Below are 25077 nucleotides of genomic sequence, written 5' to 3' on the forward strand. Positions count from 1 at the left end.
AGAGTCTCCCCAAAAGATTCAGAAAACCACAGTTTGTCTTCTATTTGACCAATCGAAATGTATCGCTCTAGCGTCATATGATAGTGACATCTGGTGCTACATAACGGCCACGGGCCTCGAAGTTGTTGAGAATAGATTCTTGAGATCCCTTCTTGCTGTGCCCCAATCTATACCTTCTTTTATGGTGCATGAAGAATTAGGTGTGGGCAATATGTTTGATCTGCTGTCTATTTGCCCATTGTTAAGGATATAAATTTGGATCAACCCTACATTGGAGCTAAACAGGGTAATTCTGAGGGACTGTCTGCATCTGGATAGAGTTAAACTAATTCCATGGTAGAATTACACTAGGCTTACCTGTGGAGAATTGGGTCGTCCAGCTTTATACAATCTTCCTGAAAATATTGTGCGAGAAGACTTGATGTGGGTTAAAAAGCACTTTTGTACCAGAGCACATGCGGCAAGGGAAAGTAGATAGCTAGTTAAGCCCTAAGTTCATACCTATGTTATTATTTGTACTTGTGGTCTCAACAAACCCTACCTTAACTTTGTCACTAATCCTCACCATCGTTATTTGTTGACACAATTTAGGTGGAATTTGCTGCACTTGCTTTTGGCAGATCCTTTAGGCTGGAATAAAGTTGAGAATTTGGCTTGATGCTGTTGTGATAATTTTTCGGATCAGGATACCATGCGTTTTAGACTGTTCTGCAAATTTTATAATGGATGGCCCCCATCGTCAATTTAGTTTACCTCTTTTAAGGCAAATTCCATTTAATCAGGCACAACTAGCTCTTTTTTTTTTTTACAAATGCTATATAACAAATATGTATGACTTAATGTTGCAAACTTTTTACTAAGCACAATTCGGATCAGAAAAAGAACAGGCTGATTGTATTATTGCGTACTTTATGTGCCCCAGGTAATTCTTGGTTTTCATTTTAGCCTGCACTGTAATATCTTTTAACTGTAGCTTTGGTTTTAAACTGTGTTTCAAATGTTGTCTTTGTAGTGCCGTATGTATCTTTCATGTTTTGTAATTAACCAATTAAAGATTCTTTTGGACGGACTGACCGACCAATTTTAACTACTATAACCTGATTATTACTAATCTCTGTAACTTGGACTTCTCTTCCCGAGATGTTTAAGTTTGGAACTTTCACAGAACAAACTGTAGATTCGGTAGCCCCCGTATTGATTAAAAAATTAAATGGGATGGCCATTGACTTCTCCGTAAACATATGGGCCACTTTGATCTAGCTCTGAGACTGCCAGAACCAAAATCATTTAACCCAGTTGCTCTAGCTGTACATGGAAGAGGTTTGGAATTCACAAGATCATTAAGAAAATGATGCTCCTCATCAGAATCACTACTCTGCTTTTTCCTTCCTTTACCTTGTTTTATCATTTAATCTTTACCATGCCAAAGTTGGCTCTTAACCTGTCCATCATATCCTCCCAACATTTTTCTTGTCGATCCCATTTGCTTTCCTTTCACTGTCTAAAGGAACCATTCATTTGGTTTGACTTTTTCTTTCTCTGCTTCTCTGTCGACATTCAGTCCCATTTATTTAGTGTCTCAAACTGTGTAGGTCTGGGAACTGGCATCCTGTCATTCATGATTTGCACGAGGTGTCATCCACAAATTAGATCTCTCATCTTGCCACCGATTTAAACTCCATTCAAGACTGAATGACTTCTCACAACCTAAAACTGAACCCTTCCAAAACTGAATTCTCTTCATTTCCTCTTCAAATTCAGCACCACCTGTACAAACCTGGATGGATACACTAAATATCCTTAACAGCAATCCCATCATTGTTGAGAGTGCCAGATCCCTGGGAGTCACTTTGAATAAAAACTCAACCTTCATATCCAAATCATCAACATGGCCAGGAATATGTGATATCAATTGTTATTTTCTTTTGGGGAATCTGCCTCTATATTCCTGATCAAGATCCTAAATCTCTTGTTCAGTCACTGGCTATCCCCAAAATCGACTACTGTAACTCTCTTTTGACAAGTCTCCCAAACACCTACCTCACCCCTCTAAAATCAATTCTACATTCAGCAGCTCACTTTGTCTATGGGGCAAAAAAAAAGAACCATATCTCATCTATGTTTGTCACTCTACGCTGGTTCCCCATAGAAGCTTGGGTGATATATAAGACTGCCTGTATCGCCCTCAAGACCTTACATACAGCCAGTCCTCGTTACCTAGCAAACAAACTGAAACTATCAGGGGACACCAGGCCATCGTGAAAAGTTGAAGCTTTGGTGTTAGAGCCTACAACCTGACGTAAAGCCCCTAAGGTCCGAGTCCATTTTAAGTAGGCCCTGGTTCCATCTTGGGTAAAGGAAGTTGCAGTTTTCTCAATTTTAGACAATGGTAGGTGCCATCTTTCCCGATTTATGCAGAATCATTGTCATGTCTGCCATTTGACACAGATATCATCTGACCGTTTCTTTTTATTAAGAACTGTGAACGTGTCAAGTCATTCGGCTAATGACATTGATATAACACCTAATGCAACCTGATGCAACATCAGTCTGGGACAAGTGTCTACTTATAACCATGTAAAAGTCAAATGAAACCAAAAAACTATAGATTGTCAAAATAGTGCAGTCTGAATTGATGTCCTCTTACCTTATATACCTTCATAAAGAAACATCTGGGACGCACAGCTTAATGCACATAATCTACTTCAAAGATGCTACATCTTGCACAATGCTGATAAAGCAGAGCCTCTGGAGGAAGGACACTACCGCAGAACGTGTTTGCCCTTTGTAGAGAACTCTGCCTTCATGCCTTTGCTGATAACGACAGCTCTTACTGTCAACAAAGCATGCAGTGTGTCTCTTCTCCCTAAGAAACTCTAAACCACAAGTTGCTCTACTTTCTATGCTCTTTTATTATAGCGCATAATAGTAGGTTTTAGGGTGTTAGCTTTTTTAGATTACATTTTAACTATGTCAGAAATGTTAATTTTATTTTTTCGTGCTGTTTTTATATCTTGTGTAGTTGTTTTACATATACTGAGAAATAGGTTCACCCTGTTGTAATAAATGATTTATGTTAAAAGTGGCTATTCTTCTAAGTGTGATACTGCGAATAACGGAATAGGTTTGTTTCTGTTACCACAGTGCCCCTGATCCCTTTATACAGATTGTTAGTAACCCAACAGCAATAACTCTACTTCAACAATGTATTATGAGGTTATGAGGGGATACAATAACCTGTCTTTGACATTCAGCGTTAGTGCATTGAACTGAGTTCACGTGTGTCACCTGTGGGTGGGAAATCAAACTTTGTAGAACTACACCAAAGTTGTAGTTTACGCAACAGTTGGTGCCCAACGTAGTACTTGTATCCTACGGCTAGTTTTCTCACTATTCACACACACGTGTGAACCATTATTACATCATTGTTAGACCTGGCTTTTACAGTGAGTTTATCCCAGACCTTATGCCTTTGGGCCTTCTGTTTTTGTTGGTTGTATGACTGAGCACTTTACCACTGCTGATCAGTGATAAAGTGCCTATGTGCTCCCTATAAAGTATGTTTATGGAATGGCGTTTCCATGATTAGCTTGTTTGACTTACTACTAAATCCCTAGTACAGTACACTGTGTGTGCCCAGGGCTTGTAAGTCAAAAGCTGCTCGTGGGTTTTTAGCACTGGTCGTGCCACCCACACAAGCAGCCTTTTAAAAGGGTCTCAGACCTGCCACTGCAGTGTCTGAGTGCAGTTTCTACTGCCCTGTGGACCTGGCAAGTGCACCCATTAAAAGGCTATCTGTCCATAGGATGATATGGGAGTTTAGCTATAACATCTTCTAAGTATATCTTCCCACTGGGACAAGATAGAAAGTTAGAGTTTGGTATGGCTGAACAGAATATAAAAATGCACCTTTTAGTAAAGTTGATTTTTATATTGTGTGTTTGAAAATACTAATTTTAGAAAGTGGGTATTTTTTTGCTTAGCCATCTTGTGTGTCTCTGCTGGTTTGTGGATTGACTATCTGGCTTTGAAGTGACAGAGGCTGGGGGGTGTATTCACTGTATACAGCCACTGGGGGGGTGAGGTATGTCATGCTTTTCCTGGATGAGTCTGGACTGGGCTGAATAGACCTGGGCTGCATTTAGAGTAGGGGAAGGAGATTTCCTTGCACCTGAATGGGCTTGGTCTGCCTTACGCAATGCTGTCTCCGCCTCTTGCCGGGAAGCTGGACCAGAGAGGACAGAACTGGTTTTGACTGAGCACAGAGCATCTCTGCCACAAGAGAACAAAGAGAAATGTTGTATAAATATTGGGGCCCAGAACTTTAGAGTACTTCTAGACTCAAAAGGAATATCTGTCAAGGAGAAGAGCAGGAAAGCTGAAAGAGAAGTACTATCCCTTTGCTGTGTGCTGTCTGGGGTTGGCCTGCAGGGGCTGTTTCTGCCAAGGAGAGGACACAGACTTTGCTGTGTGCCATGTATCCTGCATGAAGAAGAAGCTATAAAAGGTCTTGAAGTTGAGCTTGCCTCCTGTTCAGAAGTCTCAGGGACACAAAGACTTCACTACCAGCTTCCTTGAACTTCCTTGCTGGGAGTTCTGACCTGCCAAGAGGTGCCTGTTGCTGTGTTGAGACTCTAGAGGTTGTTCCTGCTGTTGGGAGTTGGAAAAGAGACGCAATTAGGAGAAGCACGACGGATCCACATCCTTTTCCAACGCATCACATCTGTGCCACTGAAAAAAAAAATGCAGCATCTGTCTGTGGCTGGAGAAATCGCTGCACGCTGAAGCCTGTGCACTGATCTCCGAAGTCCGAGATCACTGTACCGATCCCGACACAGACTGTGCTGAGCGGCTGCAAGAACCAACGCATCGTGTCAGCACGACTGGAGAGACCAACGCATCGTTGTTGCCGCATCGAGAACTGATGCATCCCCGATCCCCACACATCGCACCAAGTCTACAAGAACGCCGGGGCTGCAGTAAGAAACTGACGCATCACCTCCCCGCACAGTAAGGAACTGACGCATCACCTCTTTTGTGTGGCAGTAAGGAACCGACGCATCACCTCCCCTGGAGTAAGGAACCGATGCAGCACCTTTCCTGGGCGTAAGGAACCGACGCATCACCTTCCCTGCGGCGTTTTCGTTTATGAATGGGACGCATCTAAAGTACTTGTGTTGAAAGTGTCATATCTATAGTTTGCTATGGACAGAAGTGTTTTTACCTTTTAAGAATCACATTTTTATTATTGTATGTTGGATTTTTGTTGTTTTGGTCTTGTTTGGTTTAGATAAAGATTACTTTTTTTCTAAACTTGTTTGGTATCCATTTGTGGTGTTTTCGTTTACTACAGTATGTGTGCACAAATGCTTTACACACTGCCTCTGAAATAAGCCTGTCTGCTTGTGCCAAGCTACCAAGGAGGTGAGAAGGGGTTATTTTAGAAGTGCACCCCCCTTACCCTGACTAGTAGCAAGGGTCCCTTCTTGGACAACGGTGCAAAACATTGCCAACTAGACTCCCATTTCTAACAATCATTACGGAAACCCCCATATAATCATGGTTACCTCCTACTGGTGATAAGGGAGCACCTATTTCTGTCAGCTGCACACTAGGGGGTCGATTCCGATCCGGTAAAATTTCCAGCCGTACGATTCGTATCCGGAGCCGTTTCCGTACGACTCGTACACACACCGTACGACTCGCCGAGTACGATCCGGGCCGGGGTATCAGGACGCGATTCGTACGGTCCACGTCAGGTAAGGGCGATTCGTACGGAAAAGCGCACATTCACATACACACCGAGCGGTGCGTACCCCTCCATGATCGCAGGGGTACGCACCGTACCCCTGTGATCATGGGGGGTACGCACCGTACACCCAGCGGACATGGGGTACGGTGCTTACACCCCGAGATCGCGGGGTACGGTGCGTACACCCTGAGATCGCGGGGTATGGTGCGTACACCCAGTGATCGCAGGAGTACACACCGTACCTCTGCGATCATGGGGGTACGCACCGTACCCGGGAGGGGCCGTTCCATACCTGTTTCGGGGCGAACTCTGCTTTTACGGCTGTTTTCAGCTACCGTAGAAAAAGGGTCGTACGGCGCGTACCCAACACGAATCGTACTTGCCGGTTCGGAAAAAGCAGCCGCGAACCGTACAGATGTCGCATACAGCGGATTCTGAGGGGGGATCGTACAGGGATTTCATTCGTATGGCCCCTGTACGATTCGTACGGAGTCCAGCTCCCGCTACGGATCGTACTTCGTCGTACGTACGGGGGACGTTGCAGGGTACGATTCGTACGGGAAAAACGCTCCGAACGGCAATTAGGAGCACTTTTTACCGGATCAGAATCAACCCCTTAGTGTATACCTTTGAGGGCTTACCAAGATTTGGAAATCCATTTAACTTACCAGGAACACCATAACTGGTTTGCTGGTCAACTGCCATGCACGCACAGAAATGTCAGTTTGGGGCTTCTGAGCAATCAAGGAACTATGTGGCAAGTCTTGTCTGGCTACACATCTGTTCCTCGCCCTGACAATCTGACACTTGCTGTGGTGGTTGGGGTGTTAAACTGTACAGTTGCCTAATACAAGAGACTTGAATAGTTTGTACAATGTACTTTGAGCTCCAGACCTGATCTCACAGCAGGAGAAGCAGCTCATTTACAAGTACAAACTATTACTTCATAGACTATTAATGCTATCATTGAAAAAGTGACCAAGAAGCATGACAAAATGGCCTTCTGTATGGCATGCAAGACCAACCATTTAGAACCAGTGTATCCTTACACTACAACCTAAGATCAACATAGAATACTGACTATGTGTCTTTCTCTTGTGATAGTGCCACCCATAGAGGAATCTAATACCTGGGGAAGCATCTTCACATGTATTTACACTAGCACTCATGGCACGCCTCCATTGGCAGGTTTCCCTGATGTACTTCAGCAAGGAAATGCACAAGCACTGGATTTAGGAATTAAATAAATGGAGCGTTTTTCAGCAGTCTCCACTATCATTTTAAGCAACATTAAGGGAGAAGCCTTGGTTCTGGTCATACGCCAGAGACTGGAAGCATTTCCATTTCAAATGGGAACTAGCAAAAATAATCACAGAAGTTTATACCTCTGAAGGGTGTGATACCTTGGGTGCATTATTTATTTATTTATTTATTCCATTTCTAAAGCGCTCTATCACCTGACGGCATCCTGGCGCTGGCAAACCACATGGCTTGTTAAATCACATTTAAAGCCTAAAAATGATACTGAATGTTCCATTAATGAGAAATCTGCAACAGAAGGGAAGAAGAAACAGAAAGACAAAGCAAAAACTCACAAAACACAGATCTTGCAAGCGACTGTGTTAACCTCCAGAGTTCTTTTCTCATTATTATTCCCTGCGATTTACTGAGCACACAAAGATACATGCAGCAAGTGCCTTAATCCCGTAATATATTTTAAATTGCAGATTATGCAACCAATTAAGCAGAGCAGATTTACTGCTACATTTCTCATTGATGCCAATTTCTTTGTGGCAGAGTGTGTAAATTGAGGTCCAGATTTTGAGTCTGGGTTGCATCACTTTTTTGGCACAATCTCAACGCAAATCTCACCTAGTACATCTCGTAATGTGCTCCTATCTACTCATGATAGACCTGCTAGACGTGTGTGGTCCTAATATCTGTCACTTCTTGTGATGTCATTTCCTGTGAGGTCATGGGTTCTGATCCACTTCCTGTGATTTCATACACAGTAAGTCACACGCTGTGATGTCAGACACCATGTCACTTGCATACTGCCTGACTTAATACATGCCAACATTTTAGAAGAGCACAGAGGGAGATTCTAAAAAACATTTGGGAGAATGTTTTCTATTGAAGCAGAGGCAATTTCAGGTGGGATACAGCCAACATAGTCATTTTTGCTTCAAAAATCAGGAGTCTCCCGTCTGAATAGAGTAGATAGGCATATATGTGAATTGGTTACACACACCCTTTTTTCAGGACTTCTACCCCGGTGCTTTAAATTGGCCTGTACTGTCCTGAACAGAGTACTAGCACTTTTTCATTTTTAGAGGGAGAGGAGTACCGGCACTTCTCAAGAGTAATGTAAGGAAATACTTTTAATTGGAGAGTATCGGAACTCCTCAGAAACAAGGAGGTACTATGGTACAGAGTAGCACTTCTATTTTTCAGTTTCAAGCACTGTATACCATGTTTGTAACTTTGTAGCTCTTGTAATGAAAGCAGCTTTACCGTGAAGCGCTCTAACACCTTTGGCTAATGTCAGCCCCATGTAAAAAAATGCCAACCCGCTGCGCTTCCACACCACCTTGTGCAATTTCGGCGAAACGTACATGTTGTGAATTGTTTATGTTTGGTTCTTATTGGCAACCGTACAGTATGTTTTCTATGTTTATGGCACTATGTCACAGATTTCAACTTGGAATGTTGGAATGGTATTTATGTGACGTCACCCTTGGCGTCCATGTCACTTTACCGATGCCCATTATCTGATCCCTTGCCCTTTCTTGTATTCCGTGAGCCTTTCAGGTTTATAATTAAATTCTTATTCCTCTACCATATGTGTCCGCCTCCTCTTTACAACAATGGCGACGAGGGTCTAAGACGGGAGAGGCTCACGGACACCGCCGAAATTCGAGAGGTGAAATTTGATTTAAAAAAAGAAGTCAACAGTAACTAGGCGAGGACCGCGTTAACAAAAAATAAAGAAAACGGAAGTAAGTGGCGCTAGATTGTTTAATGCTGCCGCAGTTGATGACTTGATCGTGGATGCGCACTGTGAAACCTGACAGAGTCGCGTGAAGCATGCTGGGATCGATCTAGGTATCCCGCTTAACGCTGATTGGCAGACTTGTGCAACGTCATCTGACGTGCTGAACGTGAGGCCATTTTGAGCAAATGAGCAAATCCAGTCAGAATAACGCCCGAAAAATGAGCGGCAGACAAGAAATGGAATAAATAAGCGCAAGTTTAAATAACAAGGAGGAAATAAACACGAATTGAAATCCAAAGTTGAAACAACTAGTGGTCAGTAAGGGCAGTATGAAACATGTCTGTTAACGTGTACTACATAAAAATGACCTACCGATAAGGAAAATAAAGTATGAGGAAAATATTCATTTTTGAGAAAAGATAAGGAGTAATAAGAGTATAACAGTGGAAATAAGTATTAAGTAACTAAAATAATATTGTAACAAAATAAAATTAAAATAAAAGAGAATTAAAGCAAGAGTTACATCAGAAATAGGAGAAGATGGCACAAAGCAATAACATTTGTGTTCCGCCACTTTTTCTAGAAGAACCAGGGAAACCTATAATGAAATGGAAAAGTTGGTTGAGAGCATTTGAGAATTATATTATATCAATAGATGGCAAAGGATATGATGCGGAGAAGAAGAAAGCACTTTTGTTTGGTCTATTAGGTAAAGCTGGTCAGGAGGTATTTGACAGTCTACCAGAATATGAAAGTCCACCAGGTGTATTCATACCTCTCAATGAATATCAAGAAGCCATCAAGAGACTTGAAAAACAATATGATGAGGAAAGCAATATAATGGTCTGCAGGCACAAATTTGTACTGAGGAAACAGGAGGAAGGTGAAACGGTTGAGGAATACATTGCGTGTTTACGAATTTTAGCAAAGGACTGCGAATTCAACGAAATGACTGACATTTATATAAGAGACCAAGTGGTATTTTATTGTTATTCTAAAAAGGTGCAGGAGAGGCTGTTGACATGTAGAAACCCAACACTGCAAGATCTAACTGATATAGCAAAAGCCATAGAAACATCACTGGTATCAACAAAAGTATTATCTTGCAATAATAGTAATGCTAACGTGTTTTATTTACAGGATAAAAGAAAAGGTGAACAGAAAGGTTTTGAAAAAAGTTGGGGTGACAAAAAGGTAGGAGGAAGAAATTTAAATTGTTTTAGATGTGGATCACAAGAACATCTAGCTGATTGTAAGACATGTCTGGCTATTGGAAAAAAATGTATGAAATGTAAACAATTTGGTCACTACACTACTTTATGTAAAACAAAGAGAACAACAGAAAATGTGAAGGTAAATACTGTGGGGGTTTATGATGATGAAATGTGTGCTAAAATTGTACTATAGGTTGAAATGGTCGATGGAAAGATAAAAGGACCTATTGGAGAAGTAAAAATAGGAAATGTAGAATTACAATTCACAGCTGAGTCAGGGTCTCCTATAACAATTATTCCTGACAAATTGTTTGAGGAAAAATGGCATAACGTACCGTTGCATGACACTGATGTAAACCCAAAAGCTTTAGGGGAACAGGATATAGAAATGGTAGGTTACTTTTGTGACACATTGACATTCAAAGGAAGAGAAATAAGCACAAAGATTTATGTTGCAGTAAAAGGCAGGATCTTGGTGGGTTGGAAGGACCTGACAAAATTAGGTGTGATCCTTCAACCAGGAGCTAAAGAACCCATAATTCTCAAAGAGGATTTTGTAAACAATGTATGTGTAGAAGAGAGTCAAGAAAGTGTAGAAGATGTAATGGGAAAATATGAAGAAGTTTTCAAAGACGTAATAGGGTGTGTAAAAGGTTTCTCACATGAAATAAAATTAAAAGATGGTGCAGAACCAATAAAACACAAAGTGAGAACAATTCCACTGTCAATTAGAGGTGAATTAAAGAAGGTTCTAGCAAAGTTGCGTCAAGAAGGAGTAATTGAGGAGACTGATGCATCCGAATGGGTGTCTGCGATTGTAGTATCTAAAAAGAGGAAAACAGGGGAAATAAGACTGTGTGTGGACCTCAGATCCTTAAACAAAAACATCCTAATAAATTGCCACCCACTCCCAATGATACAGGAATTTCTACAATCTGTAACAGGATCAAAATATTTCACCTTAATAGACTTGAAAGCCGCTTACCATCAGGTGTGTTTGTCTGAAGAATCAAAAAAGCTCAAAACATTCATAACACCGTTTGGTGCTTACAGGTATGTAAGACTACCATTTGGCTTGGCCTCTTCATCTGGAGTGTTCCAGAAGCTAATGGATATTCTGTTCGGAGAGGTCAAAGGAGTCAAGGCGTTCCAAGATGATATATTAATACATACAGAAACTGAGCAAGAACATCTAGAAGTACTTAGTAAGGTGTTAGAGATTCTAAGGAAAAAAGGAATGACATTTTCAAAGGAAAAGTGTAAATTCATGAAGAGAAAAATAGAATATCTGGGGCATGTGCTATCCTCAGAAGGGATAACACCCAAGGATGACCTTGTAGAGGCTATCAGAGATGCACCGGAACCAAAGGACAAAGAGACTCTGAAGTCTTTCCTGGGACTAAGTGAATACTATTCTAAATTTACAAAAGGATATGCAGATAAGGTAGAACTGTTAAGGAAAATGTTGCGAAAGAATGTAAGTTACAATTGGACTGGTGAGCAAGGACAAGCTTTCAAGACCATAAAAAAAGAAATTGCAGAAGCTCCTGCTTTGAAGGCTTACGACCTAGAACTTGAAACTTTTATTACGGTAGATGCCAGTGCTAAAGGCATAGGTGCTGTGTTCTGCCAAATAAAAGTAGACAAAGAAAATACTATTGCATTCATATCCAGGAGGTTAAACGACACAGAAAAACACTACAGCACAATAGAACGCGAGGCGCTCGCATGTGTTTGGGCAGTGCATAAACTAAAAAACTACTTATGGGGGAAAAGATTTGAAATAGTAACTGATCACAAGCCATGGTGTATAGGATGGATGGAGAAGGACGTGGAAACGGGAGAGGAAGCTCCAGATTGATAAGATTGTTATCTAAACTCCAAGAATACACATTTAGTATAAGACACATCAAAGGAGGACTAAATTGCAGAGCTGACTGTTTATCACGGCTGCCAGTGGGCAACGAAAATGGTGAGTCACTTGATAATGTGGAATGTGTAGTAGCTTGGGTAGATGCTTCAGAAATAAACAATGGATCCATAACGGAAATGGAATGAAAAAAGGGCCTAGAAAATGACAAGACAATGGAAAAAGTAATGAACTATGTAAGATCAAAATGGCCCCCATCAGGAATTTGCAAAACGAGTTGAAAAGCTACCAGCAGATAAATGATGAGTTGACAATAGAAAATGGATTTTTGAAAAGGAGCGATCAGTTTATACCACCTGCTGATTTGAGGGAGAAAATTATAAAATTAGCTCACAAGGGGCACCCTGGTAGCTGTGCAACAAAGAACATTCTAAAAATGCACTACTGGTGGCCAAGAATGCATCATGATGTGAACGAATTCATTGACAAATGTGAGTCATGTCTTAAAGCTGACAAGCATTGGAGAATAAGTAAAGGAGAATTACAGATGGTGGAAATACCTAGTGGACCATGGCTAAAAGTAGCTATAGATTTTGCAGGTCCATTTAATGGGTTAGATGAAGACTGTAAATATCTGATTGTTCTAACAGACTACTATTCCAAATGGGTGCACTACAAATTTGTACGCACAATTACTACAGAACAGGTAATTAAATTTTTAAAGAAAATATTTGCTATGGAAGTTGCTGCTGATGATGCCCCACCGATAGTCCCTTTTCACTCTCGGGGCTTCGGCAGAGCGCCATCTTGGTCAGCGTTCTAGTCGTTCTGCGCTGCTATTTAAGCGGGCAGACGCTCGCGCGCAGTCTTGAAAGACCAACAACATACCTATTGCTGTTTGCACTCCGCTACAAAGAAAGCCCATGTTAATTTTCGTCGCATACTTGCACATTAAAATTACGAGCGAAGCACTTTGCTTCTTTTATTCATGAGGATTTAGACTTTAGACTTGTATTTTAGAAATTGTTGCTGCTACTTACTGTTCCTGGTTGTTGCTGATGACGCCCCACCGATAGTCCCTTTTCACCCTCGGGGCTTCGGCGGAGCGCCATCTTGGTCAGCGCTCTAGTCGTTCTGCGCTTATACATAAACACGCAGATGCTGGCGCGCAGCGGGCGCGCCAGAGGCAAGCCCAACTGCGCCCGTCCGCGCCCAGCGGCCAGCAACTCTGCTCGAAACCAGGTTAATTCCATCAACAACGGTAATGATACTAGTTATACTGCCTTGGACTTAAAATCATTCAGGCACCGTTCACTTTCCCAGTGTGAAATTTGTGTTCTTCCCTTGCATGGCTTTAGATGCCCTTGCTGTGGTTTTTCGATGGGCAGGATGACTAAGAGTAAGCTAATGAAGACACCTCGCAATTATGTTAAGACCACTCTCAAAAAATCGCCCCTTGCCTGCCGCAAATTCCGGTTCTGGAGCATTAATTGCAGGTCTCTTCCCAAACACAAAAATCATATTTATGACTTACTGGATGCGGAAAAACCGGATGCTGTGTTTCTCACTGAAACCTGGCTGCATGCCAGTTCAGGACCTGACGTTGCTGTGGCTCTTCCTCCTGACTATGCTATGGTCAGAAAGGATAGAGACACTGGCAGAGGAGGTGGCATTGCAGTAATTTTTAAATCTATTTACAGTTGTAAATTTGAAGCCTTTCCGCTCCAGGGATGCGAGGCCGCTCAGTTTAAACTAGCAGTAAGCCCCCAGATGACCTTGTCTGGCCTTCTGATATATCGCCCTCCTGGAAATTCCAACTCATGGACGACCTCCTTTTCTGATGCCATCGCCCCCCTTCTGTTAAAGGCTGCTAATTTTGCCATCCTTGGTGACCTTAATTTGCATTTAGATGACCCACAGTGTAACATTAGTAAAACTTTTTTATCTGACTTAGAGGCCCTTAATATTCTTTTGTGCAATTCAGGACCTACGCACACGGCAGGGCACTTATTGGACCCTATTTTTTCTAATCTCCCGTTTAATTGTGAACCCACTGCTCGCCCTTTGGAGTGGTCTGACCATTTTGCAGTCCAATTTCTTTTGACATCTATTGAGACTGTTGTCAATGGCGATGGAGACACAGATGATAGCTTTCGACGCTGGGGCACACTTGACATCAAAGATCTTAATACGCTACTGTCTAAAAATCTGCCGGACGCCAGTCTGCCTCTACCTATGCTTGACTCAGCTGTCTCTAAATGGCTGACTGTCGCTGTTGACAAACTTCTCCCTTTGGTGCCTAAACATTCTTTTTCTCACCGCTCTCCTGCGTTGTGATTCTCAGAAAACGTAAAGGTTATGAAGTCTCAATGTAAGGCACTTGAGAGAAAATGGAGGCGCTCCTATTCGCCGTCCTGTAAAGTGGGCTACAAAGAGGCCCTTAGAGAATACCATAAACAGTGCAAATTGGCAAGAGCCACCTATATTGCCAATACTGTGATACATGCTCAAAATTGCTCCCGCACGCTTTTTTCAGTGGTGAAGAAGCTGACAGGCTCCGATATGGTCCCTGCTCCCCCTGTTTTAGATGAGGAACAATGTAATTCAATTGCGGAATTCTTTATAGCAAAGGTTGAGCTTATATATGATTCCTTAGGCCCTCCAGTTCCCATTGGAGAATCTATTCTGATTCCATTACCTGCTCATAATAGTATACCCTGCCCAGTAACCAAACTTGATGCTTGGCAACCTTTTGATGATACTTCCTTGGCTCACTGTCTGGAAAGCATTAAATCAGGCTCTCCACGTGATCCTTTACCGGTTAAGATCTTGAAACAACTCGACCTGGACTCTCGCTGTGTTTTGAAGGAGCTTCTTAACTCCACCTTGAAAGAGTCCCATGTCCCACAGGAGTGGAAACATGCAATGATTGTTCCTCTCTTAAAGAAGGCTGGAGCTGATCCCTCTAATCTATCTAACTTCAGGCCCATCTCGCTGTTGCCTATCTTCTCTAGGATCTTAGAAAGGCATATTAATACACAGCTTACTCATTTTGTGGAAAGCTCTGGCTTTTTACATCCATTCCAATCAGGCTTTAGGTCGAATCAATCCACTGAAACAACGCTTTTAGGAGTTACCGAGAGGCTGCGTCACTGTATCGATCGCGGAGAAACACCTGCACTCATACTTTTTGATTTGAGTGCGGCTTTCGATAGTGTCACATTCCATCCTTCTCGCATCTCTTCGGTCTCTAGGAGTTGAGGGCTCTGCTCTGGCTTGGGTGGCCTCCTTTTTAAGTGGCCGCACCTTCCAGGTCTTTTCTACTAAAGCCTCTTCCAAAATGTGCTCTTCGGCGTACGGCGTTCCCCAGGGGTCTATCTTAAGCAGGTAGCAAAGGTGGCTTCCATATGTTTTGTTACTCTAAGATGGCTCAAAAAAATCCTCTGGATGCTTCCTGTCCCCACACAGAGGACCGTAGTCCAGGCGTTGGTTGTTTCCCGCCTGGACTATGGAAATGTCCTTTACCTTGGAGCTGATCTAGCAACGTTAAACAAACTTCAAGTTGTGCAGAATACGGCTGCACGGCTTCTACACAGTCTCTAGGAGTTGAGGGCCCTGCTCTGGCTTGGGTGGCCTCCTTTTTAAGTGGCCACACCTTCCAGGTCTTTTCTACTAAAGCCTCTTCCAAAATTTGCTCTTCGGCGAACGGCGTTCCCCAGGGGTCTATCTTGAGCCCTTTATTGTTCAATATCTACGTTAGACCCGTGGCCACTATAGTGGAGGAAGCAGGTAGTAAAGGTGGCTTCCATCTGTTTTGTTACTCTAAGATGGCTCCAAAAAATCCTCTGGATGCTTCCTGTCCCCACACAGAGGACCGTAGTCCAGGCGTTGGTTGTTTCCCGCCTGGACTATGGAAATGTCCTTTACCTTGGAGCTGATCTAGCAACGTTAAACAAACTTCAAGTTGTGCAGAATGTGGCTGCACGGCTTTTACGTCATGTCCCTCGGAGAGCCTCCGCCTCCCAAGCACTCTATGATCTTCACTGGCTTAGGATTGCCAGTCGAATTAAGTTCAAGGCTCTCTGTTACATTTTTAAGATTAAACAAGGCTCAGCCCCTGCGTATTTACAAGACCTCATCCAAGCCTATCATCCCAGTCGCTCCTTGAGATCCTCTGGGAATGGTGATTTTGTGATTCCGCGATTCAGGTTGGTAAAGATAGGCGGCCGCTCTTTTTCCCACCTGGGTCCGAAATTTTGGAATGCTTTGCCCGTTGTCTTAAAAACAGAAACCAATCTTTTTCGTTTCCGTAAGGGACGTAAAACGTGGCTTTTTCAGTAACGACTTAGGGTGTTTCTCTTCGGCAATGACTTATGGTTGTTCCTTTTCCCTCTCTTAATCTGTCCCTTGGCGCCGGGAAACCCACTGCGGGTAGCTGCGCGCCTTATAAGTTTAAATAAACAAGCATTGGAAATGCAATAGGTCTCGCATTAGGAAGGTTTGAACTATTGGTCTTATAAATGACATTTATTTTATTTATGTGTTGTTTTTTAAATTAATAGCTTTGTCATTTACAATGCCAATAGTTATAACTTTTGCAAATGTGACACCTATAGCATTTGTAATGCAACATGCAAGAGTGACAGAAAAGGAAGAGTGACAGCAAGCGAGAGAGACGGACGATAGAAACAGAGAGGGGAGAAAGTGAAGGAAACGAGAGGAGAGGGAAGACGGAAGAAGGCAGACAGTGAGGGAAGCAGGGAGCGAGATACAATGATGGGAGATTGAATGAGAATAAAATACAGACGGTGCTCAATTTGTTAAAAAAAAAAAAAAGGAGACACGGCCTGGAGGGAGAGAGAGGAAGGACGAGAGGGAAGGAGGGAGAGGAGAGGGAGTGGAGTGAGAGAGGGAGAGAGAGAGAGGCAGGCGCTGAAACGGAAGAGAAGAGCAAAAGAAACGTGCTGGAAGCCGTGAATCAAGTTAAAACAAGCAATGTCCTAAGCAAATGGTGGGGGCCTGAAGCAGTGGAGTGGGAGAGGTGAGGGGGGAGTCACTGGGAGATTAAGGGACAGAAGGCAAGCAGATTTGCAGACCTGATGAGCGAGGAGGGGGTGCGAGGGATGAGTGAGGATGGGGGCACGGCCGGCCGGCCGTGAAAAAGCCTTTGATGCAGCAGGGGGCAATTAGGCGAGGAGAATGGCTGGGCTGAGGCAGAGCGCAAAGCCTATGATGCAGCAGGGGGCGGAGCGGGAAGAGCTGCTGGCGGCACCAAGCTGACGATTTGATGCTGTGCACACGCATTTTAACTCATTGCGCTTGCGCATTGAGCTAAAAGCGCACATGCACTTCATCAAATCGCCAGTCTTGGTAAACTCTGTTTAAGCCCCTATAGTCTCGCTCCGCTCAATGCGCATTGACAGGCGAGACCTAATAAAAAAATAAATGGAAGGACAACTAAAGATTATTGTCTCAGACAACGGCACACAGTTGGTGTCTAAAACAATGACAGAATTCTTTGGAAACGCAGGTATCGAGCAAAAAAAGTAATGGTCAAGTGGAAAGAATGAATAAATTCATAAAAGAAGGAATCCAACTAGCTATTGCATCGAAGTTAAATGTAAAAGAAAGCATTTGTGAAAAAATAAATACTTACCATAGGACACAAAATGAGACAACCAAATTTACACCTTTTTTTTAATGAGAGGAAGAGAATGTAATAATGTGCTCACTCCTAAGTTTAACACATGGTATAAGAATGAGGAGAATAGAGAAAAAATAAAGGAAAGTGATCTCCAGGTGAGAGAGCGTATAGTGTGTAAACAGAAGACCAAAAGATATTCGGATATGAACAACAAACCAAAAGTAAAGGACATAGAACGTGGAGATTGGGTGATAATCAAAAAACCATTCATGGTGGCCAAAGGAGAGTCAAGTTTCAGTGATCCAGCGCATGTACAAGAGACATCTAGAGGGGCAGTGTACATAGAAGGAAAGGGTTGGCAAAGCAAGGATGATGTGGTCAAGTTGAAGAGAGGGCAAGAAAAAATCATTATGAGAGGAAAAATGACAAGTGAGGTCAGCGCAGATGTTAGCATACTGGATTGGGATGAAGTATCAGAAAGTCGGTGTTCAAGAGGTGCAGAGGAAAGTTTTAACATGTCCAGTAATGAAGAAGGGGAAGAAAGTTGTATAACGGAGGAAGGTGACAGCAGAATGGAGATGGGCAATGTTAGCGCTCCTGACAAAAGACTGGACTGTGAGAGTATTCAAACTAGATGTGGTAGGCAAGTTATAATGCCTAAGCGTTTTGAGGATTACATTCATGAATGACTTTATGATGTCCCTGGAGGAAAAAAGGGAGATGTTGTGAATTGTTTAAGTTTAGTTCTTATTGGCAACCGTACAGTATGTTTTCTATGTATATGGCACTACGTCACAGATTCCAACTTGGAATGTTGGAATGTATTTATGTGACGTCACCTCTGGCGTCCATGTCACTTTACCGATGCCCATTATCTGACCCCTTGCCCTTTCTTGTATTCGTGAGCCTTTCAGGTTTACAATTAAATTCTTATTCCTCTACCATATGTGTCCGCCTCCTCTTTACAACAGTACAGATCTTAAGAATAATATATATCGACATTTGTAGTTGTTTATATTTCTAAATGTCAACGATCGTGTAATACGTGTCAGGTAAACAGTGAGCAAAACACTAAGGAAGACACCCAAAAATAAGCAAAGAGCAGTTGCAAACTACAACATTCACAAACCAGTCATATCCCCTCCCTATGTATATAGAGATAACTCTAATCACTAGTGTATGCAGTAGACCTTTGTACTCTCTACCATTCCTATGTGACCCTTAGAGTATATCCAGTCATATCCCTTCCTATGTATATAGAGATAACTCTAATGACTAGTCTCCTATGTGACTTTTAGAGTATATCCATGTGTATCCCTTCCCTATGTATATAGAGATAACTCTAACAACTAGTCGCCTATGTGACTGTTAAGAGTATATCCATGTGTATCCCTTCCCTATGTATATAGGGATAACTCTAATCACTAGAACATGCCGTAGTCCGCTTTGCTCTCTACCATTCCTATGTGACTTTTAGAGTATATCCAGTCTTACCCCTTCCCTATGTATATAGAGATAACTCTAATCACTAGTTTATGCAGGAGTCCGCTGTGCTCTCTACCATTCCTATGTGACTCTTAGAGTATATCCATGTGTATCCCCTATCTAAGTAGATAGAGATATCACTAGTATATGCCTAGAATGTATCTATTTGTATCTCCTCCTTGTGTGACTTTATCTCGTGTACATTTGCAATTTGTTTCTGTTTGTACCTTTTTTATAACATATGTAATCCTAAATCCGTATGTTTTCAACTGGTTCTTATGTAAGCCAAAAATTTGCAAATTTTTTATGTCCGCTTTTAACCTTCAGTCCTTATGTTTGAAACTGGGTCCTATGTAAAGCGCTCTGACACCTTCGGGTAAAGTTCGCGCTATATCAAATCGCACAAATAAATAAATAAAATAAAATAACAAACACATGTGCTCCTCTACGTTTGGAGAAAGAGCGATCCCAGGCAGCTCACGATATAGGAAGTGCGGGTCGTCGGCCAATCAAATTAAAGAGGAGATTACCCGACCAATCAAAGTTAAGGATAGAATTGCGTCCTCGGAGTGAGAAGGCGAGGCTACAGTCCTCAATGGTTAGGAAAGTGAACCGATCGTAACGGTGAGAAAATACGCCACCAACTTCGGGGACGCTTGTAGAAGGAAAGCTTCTTTGACTTCAACACTGATAGAAACATCGCGGACAGGTGTGTTCTGACTCTTTTACGTGTGAACGATCGCCGAGATACCAGATAGTGAAAGTTCGTTCGCAGATGGTTGCAACGACTCTACTGCGCGTCCTCCGCCATGTTGGTGCTTGGCTAAGCTGAAAGGAGTCAGGCAGGCTACCATCCAATCAGAATGAATATTCTTCCAAAGAAAAGCTGGCACGTGCGCAATAAGGACAATGTTGCGCGTGTGAGGCGTGACGAGGCGCTAGCGGAGGAGGAGGAGCGCGAGCGTAAGCGACGGGTGGACCTAGCTGAGCAGGAGGTGAGATGACAGTGAATAAAATCGCTGTGCTTGGGGCACTTGGTCAATGCAGGGCCTCACCTAAATCATACCAACCTCTATGGGTTCAGAAGGAGGGGCCACAAGACATTGCTTTTCTTTTCTCATTCTCTCTTCTGACACATTAGTTGCTGTCGCTTGTGTTGTTTTGATAAATACATTTTTTAACACGCCCATTTCGTTATACAAGGCGTGTTAATGTTAGAACATTAGATGCATGCATCTACAATTGTAAGGGCGTTTCTGCCCTTCGTTTGATCAGCCACTTGAATAATTGATCCTAATTACCCACAATAAAGGAACTATGTTTTACGTTCCAGAATTCTGACAGTTGGCACTATGACATAGTCAAGGCTACTGGAATTATACGTTTATGCTTGCTGCGTTTTCTAAATAATAGTAGATTTTTCCCTTTTACCACGTAATGTACCATCTGGGTTTCGTGCTTTGAGTGAGGTTAGGTCTCTCACTACGACAGTTATGTTTTCCTTTTGTTAAACTCAAACCTACATTAAATGTGTTTGTGGGTGAGCTATAGTTGTCATTTACTGGTGTTACTCCGCTAAAAGATTCAAAATAGCGTATTTTCTGCCTTGTTTGACACTTTAATTTTGCCTCTAGGGGTTGGGCATTCTTCTCCGGACTTAGTATCTCTCACGTCAAATATCTTGAAACAGATACACAGATTCATATGGCATATTCAGTGGCGTAACAAAACTTTAGGGGGCCCCCCTGCAAATTGCATGGAGGGGGCCCCCTATGCTGCGGTCGTAGTCAGGAGCTCTCAGACTAAAGGCCCTCCACACATGCACAGTGCCGGGCTATTTTTACACCACGGACGTACATACATACAGCATGGTTGCCTTCATAACCAATACAGATCTAATACTGAATATGAAGACAACAGTCTCTAACATATATTTCTTTAAAAAAAAAGCTAAGACCTTCATCTTGTCACCAAGTAAACTTTAGTAAAATTCCCTACTATAAAACTCACTAGTGGGTACTGCAGTAGGTCTGCCCGTATATAGGTCCCCCAGCACTAGATAACGAGATCACCCTTGAATCTCCACAGACACCCACTTACCTCACGGTACCTCTACCAGCTCTTTGTCACCTACAAACAGGGTCTCATCATGGTCTTCACATCGAAACAGGGCTCCTCCATAAACTACCTCCCTATAATCCTGAGTCGGTAGATGCCTACCCGCAACCAAGACTCAAACAGAATCTTCCAAGCTACAGCCAAACCCGCTAGTGAGCATCCGGGTCCCGTCCCTTTCAGTTACTGGGGCCACTAAACAGGAACTCTGGTCCAGCCGAAACTTGCTCAATCACTCTGCTCGCAGCAGTTAAAACTTCTCTCAAAAGCACTTACCTTACAAGAATTGTCTTAAATATCACATCTGCACTCCAGCCTTTCACTGGAATTGGGTATGCAGAGAGCAGCGCCAGCAGCAGGTCATTTTGATTAAATATTTGCTCTGCACTCCTTTCCTTTTCATGTGCACCACAACATAGCAATGCAGCATTACGCTTAAAAATGATAAATCTACTCCAAGGCCGTTTTTCATACTGGAAACACTTTTGCGGCTGCAAATTGTGTAATCACAAACAAGCAACGGTATAACTTTCGCCAGTTAGTAGGTGTGCAAACTCTACCCCATTACACAGAAATAGAGAATTAGACAAATAACAAATTGTTAGTCCTCATTCCTGCATATTCAGGCACCCCATGTGCACAATTTGCTCCTGCTATTTACATCCGTTTTTTTCTGCCACAAATTGTGGGTTCAAACTCCCACAAACGGAGGACAGACAGTAATCCTATTTTATGCACAAACGTGTTTGCACACAAAATAGAAATTAGTGGCTCATTGTCATTGTGCATAACCACAACATGTTCTAAAATAATGCCAAAGAAACATGCTGCCAAATATATAGGGACTTTACAAGACAAAGCACATTTGCCAGAGTTCCCAATACAACAATCGCGAAAACCTCTAGCTGAAAACAGAGTTTGTAGCTAATGGTAGATAATACATCATCCTAGCTCGTATCACGCAAGCAATTTATGCATTTCATGTTTCAAAAATTTGAAATAATTGTAACGAAAGTTACAGGAACACATCTTATAACTTCCATGCAATGCTGCTTCATCAAATGGTGCATCGGAGAGGTAATTTAGAGCAGTCTTAGTGCCTGATGCACAAAACTGGCTTCTTGCAGCACAATAATTCCACTGAACAGCAACAAGCCGCTCTCTTTGCAGAGGGAGCCCCTTGCACCACAGAGGGCAGTTGTCACAGAAAAACCATGTCTCCCACCTCACTATTGATGAGGCAGGAATGAGATAGTGACTGTGAAAACTGGCAAATGCTTGGATGGAGGCCCGGAGGACACAGCACACCTCTGTCCCAGCATTCCAGTTCACAGAGTGTCTGAATGACAACCTGGAACCCCTAAGGAGACGGGGGTCACCATTCAAGGATGTGGCTTTCTGTGACTTTGACCTCAGAGGCAGCATGCAGTGGGTCTGTGGGACCACTGTCTGCCACCGTCTCAGAAAGTCTTCAGACAGCACAAGCAATTTTGACAGCTTACACTCTGCCAAGTTTGCCTGCAAGTAGTTGCTACTCATATCACACTTTGCACCCAGAAACTCGCCACAAATAATGTGTGCATTACATTAAGAATCACAAGGAGGGAGATGGAACTAAATATGCTGTCCCAGATGCTGCATTTCCTGGACAGCAGTCTGAGGTGCACCCAATGCCGCTGACCTCTACCACAATCACAAAGGCCTGGGATGGAGGCCTGCTTCATATCCATCCCTGCAGTTGCATTTCACAAAATTATGTCCACCTCCCTTCAGAATGTCATAAGGGGCCCAGGCTCTCACATATCGCACATATATTTATTAGTCTTGGGCACAATAATGCAAGCACTGGTATGCCTTAAGGGCTGAGGGGGCCCCCTCCAAAACATGGAACCATGGGGTCCCCCGCACCTCCAGTTCCATCCTTAGATTTGACTAGATGTTGTAAGAGTGGCTGAGAGTTGGACTGCCTCTCCTTGGCCTCTACCACATTGTATGAAAGACAGGAACAGTTCCCACATGCATTTGCACACTGTGCACAATTGCAAACAAGGCACGGTCTGATGGTAACTGATCGACCCCTTTTTGGCCATTTTACATCTTACCAGCCATGAAAGAGTGGAGCACTCCACACATTCCTCAGGACGCTGATTCTAGGTGCACACAACGGGCCTCATTTATGGAGTTTTGGCTTAGGGCAATGCAGCATGTCACCTTGCTGCACTGCCCTAAGTCAAAGTGAAAGGTCAGGAATGCACGATATTTATCCAATACAGTGCTTTCCTGTCCTTTAACCTTGCGCTGGCACCATTTCAGCAGCCTAGCGCCAACACAGGCACCCTTGTACCATGGTGCAAGGGTGCCTGTGTTGTCTGCAGAATTGGTTTTGTGCAGGAAGGGGCAGCTTCCTGAATGAAAACAATCCAGGAGGAGATTTCCTCCTTCTGTGTGTCCTGAAGAATGCAGGACACATAGAAATAGGAAAAATGAGGAGAAATAAAAATAATCTTTACAGATGTTTGTTGGGAGAAGGTATACACAACAACCGCCACTGGGCGCAGCAGTATGCTCTCAGTCTTTGGATACATCATAAGAGTCCACTACTCAAAACAACCCCAACCCTTGCACAAGCAGGGCAGCAGTGCAAAATAATGAGTCTGTCTCTTTTGAAATTGTATATTTTCATTATAAAACTGCAATTGTGTTGAAAAGGTCATCACTCGACTACTTCACTTTTTTCCAATCTCTCATTATGTTTGCGAACATCAGGAGAGGATATAAAAACACAATTACATTTACTCCGTCTAATTAAGACACACCCTATATCTCACTCCCAGATGAGTGAGGACAATATGGGATGGATATACAGGCACATTCACCTTCTATGCTATTTTCTGATGAGTTAGACAGATACTGTACACAATAATGCGCATGCTGCAGACATGAATAATTACTCAGTTATTCTTACATGTGCAGTATAATACAAGCAGGGAGGTTAATGGCTCTGCTTTAGAAAGTTTAAAGCTTTTTTGCTCATCCCCCTTGTTTCTCCTTTCAATACTTGTGTTGTATGGTGTTTCAGCACTGGGCGTACTACCCATTTGCTTAGGCCTAGCTGGCATTTCTGTCAAGCTACAACCTTATGTAAGATTTAAACTGTGAGAAGATATTAGGTCAAATATTTAGAATCATAAGAAAGGCTGAAAAGCTGAAGGGTTGCCCCCTCCCTACGCCCCAAAGGCTTGCATTGCACCTCTGCCATAGGGTACCTTTTGCCGGGCCTCCCTCCATCTGTGAGTGATGTAACCAGACAGTTGCTTTCTTGTGTATTTTTTCGGCTCGCGAAAGCAGAGGTAAATGTAAATGTAAATGTGCAGGAATTTATATAGCGCAAATCACCAAGCGGTTTCTAAGCGCTTGCTTAGGGAACCCGTCCTGGTATTCCCCTGTGAGATAACCCCGGCAGGGTATCCGCAAGGTGAAAGCCAGGCATCCCGCCGCGAGGGGCCATTGTGGAGATTAAGCAAGCTATTGCCCAGAGTCGCAGAGTGTGAACCCGTGAATCGAGTAGGCACCGGAGTGAGAATTGTCGAGTCCATGGACATTTTTTAGGACTCAAGACCCCGCCGAGCCGGGAATTGAACCCTGGTCCCGGGCTGACCTCTGCTTCCTCGTCTGCCTCCTCTAACCAGTGAGCCACACTTCTCCACAAGGTGCTTTCCCGAGTGTTTAAATGTTTCTTATTCCACGGCACACTGCACGCATTCTGTCAGGCAAGCACTGGCATGCCTTAAGGGCTGAGGGGGCCCCCTCCAAAACATGGAACCACGGGGCCCCCCTGCACCGCATGGGGTGCGGGGGCCTCCGTTACGCCCCTGGGCATATTATGCAATTACATTCAGAATAGCCTTTGTTTTTTTTTCAAAACATGGGCAACAGCAGTGAACCTGTTTTCATAGAAAAGGCATGTTTGGACAGAAACCATGTACGCGTCCGTCCTTCAGA

At 43.1% G+C, this 25077-nt stretch overlaps 1 protein-coding gene and 1 long non-coding RNA gene across 2 annotated transcripts in view; one reads left to right on the top strand and one right to left on the bottom strand.

The window, feature by feature from the left end:
• LOC144770472 (uncharacterized) overlaps positions 1-21276 on the bottom strand; it is a 42514-nt gene extending 21238 nt beyond the window's left edge. Inside the window, exon 1 of the long non-coding RNA XR_013598906.1 lies at positions 21061-21276. This is a non-coding gene — a long non-coding RNA (uncharacterized LOC144770472). The remainder of the gene's footprint in view (positions 1-21060) is intronic.
• LENG1 (leukocyte receptor cluster member 1) overlaps positions 19521-25077 on the top strand; it is a 58182-nt gene continuing 52625 nt past the window's right edge. The window contains exon 1 of the mRNA XM_078654996.1: positions 19521-19955. Within this exon, the coding sequence (XP_078511122.1) occupies positions 19824-19955 (132 nt within the window). The 5' untranslated portion in view covers positions 19521-19823. The remainder of the gene's footprint in view (positions 19956-25077) is intronic.

This window comes from Lissotriton helveticus, chromosome 7, assembly GCF_964261635.1.
Source record: "Lissotriton helveticus chromosome 7, aLisHel1.1, whole genome shotgun sequence".
Lineage (NCBI taxonomy): Eukaryota > Metazoa > Chordata > Amphibia > Caudata > Salamandridae > Lissotriton > Lissotriton helveticus.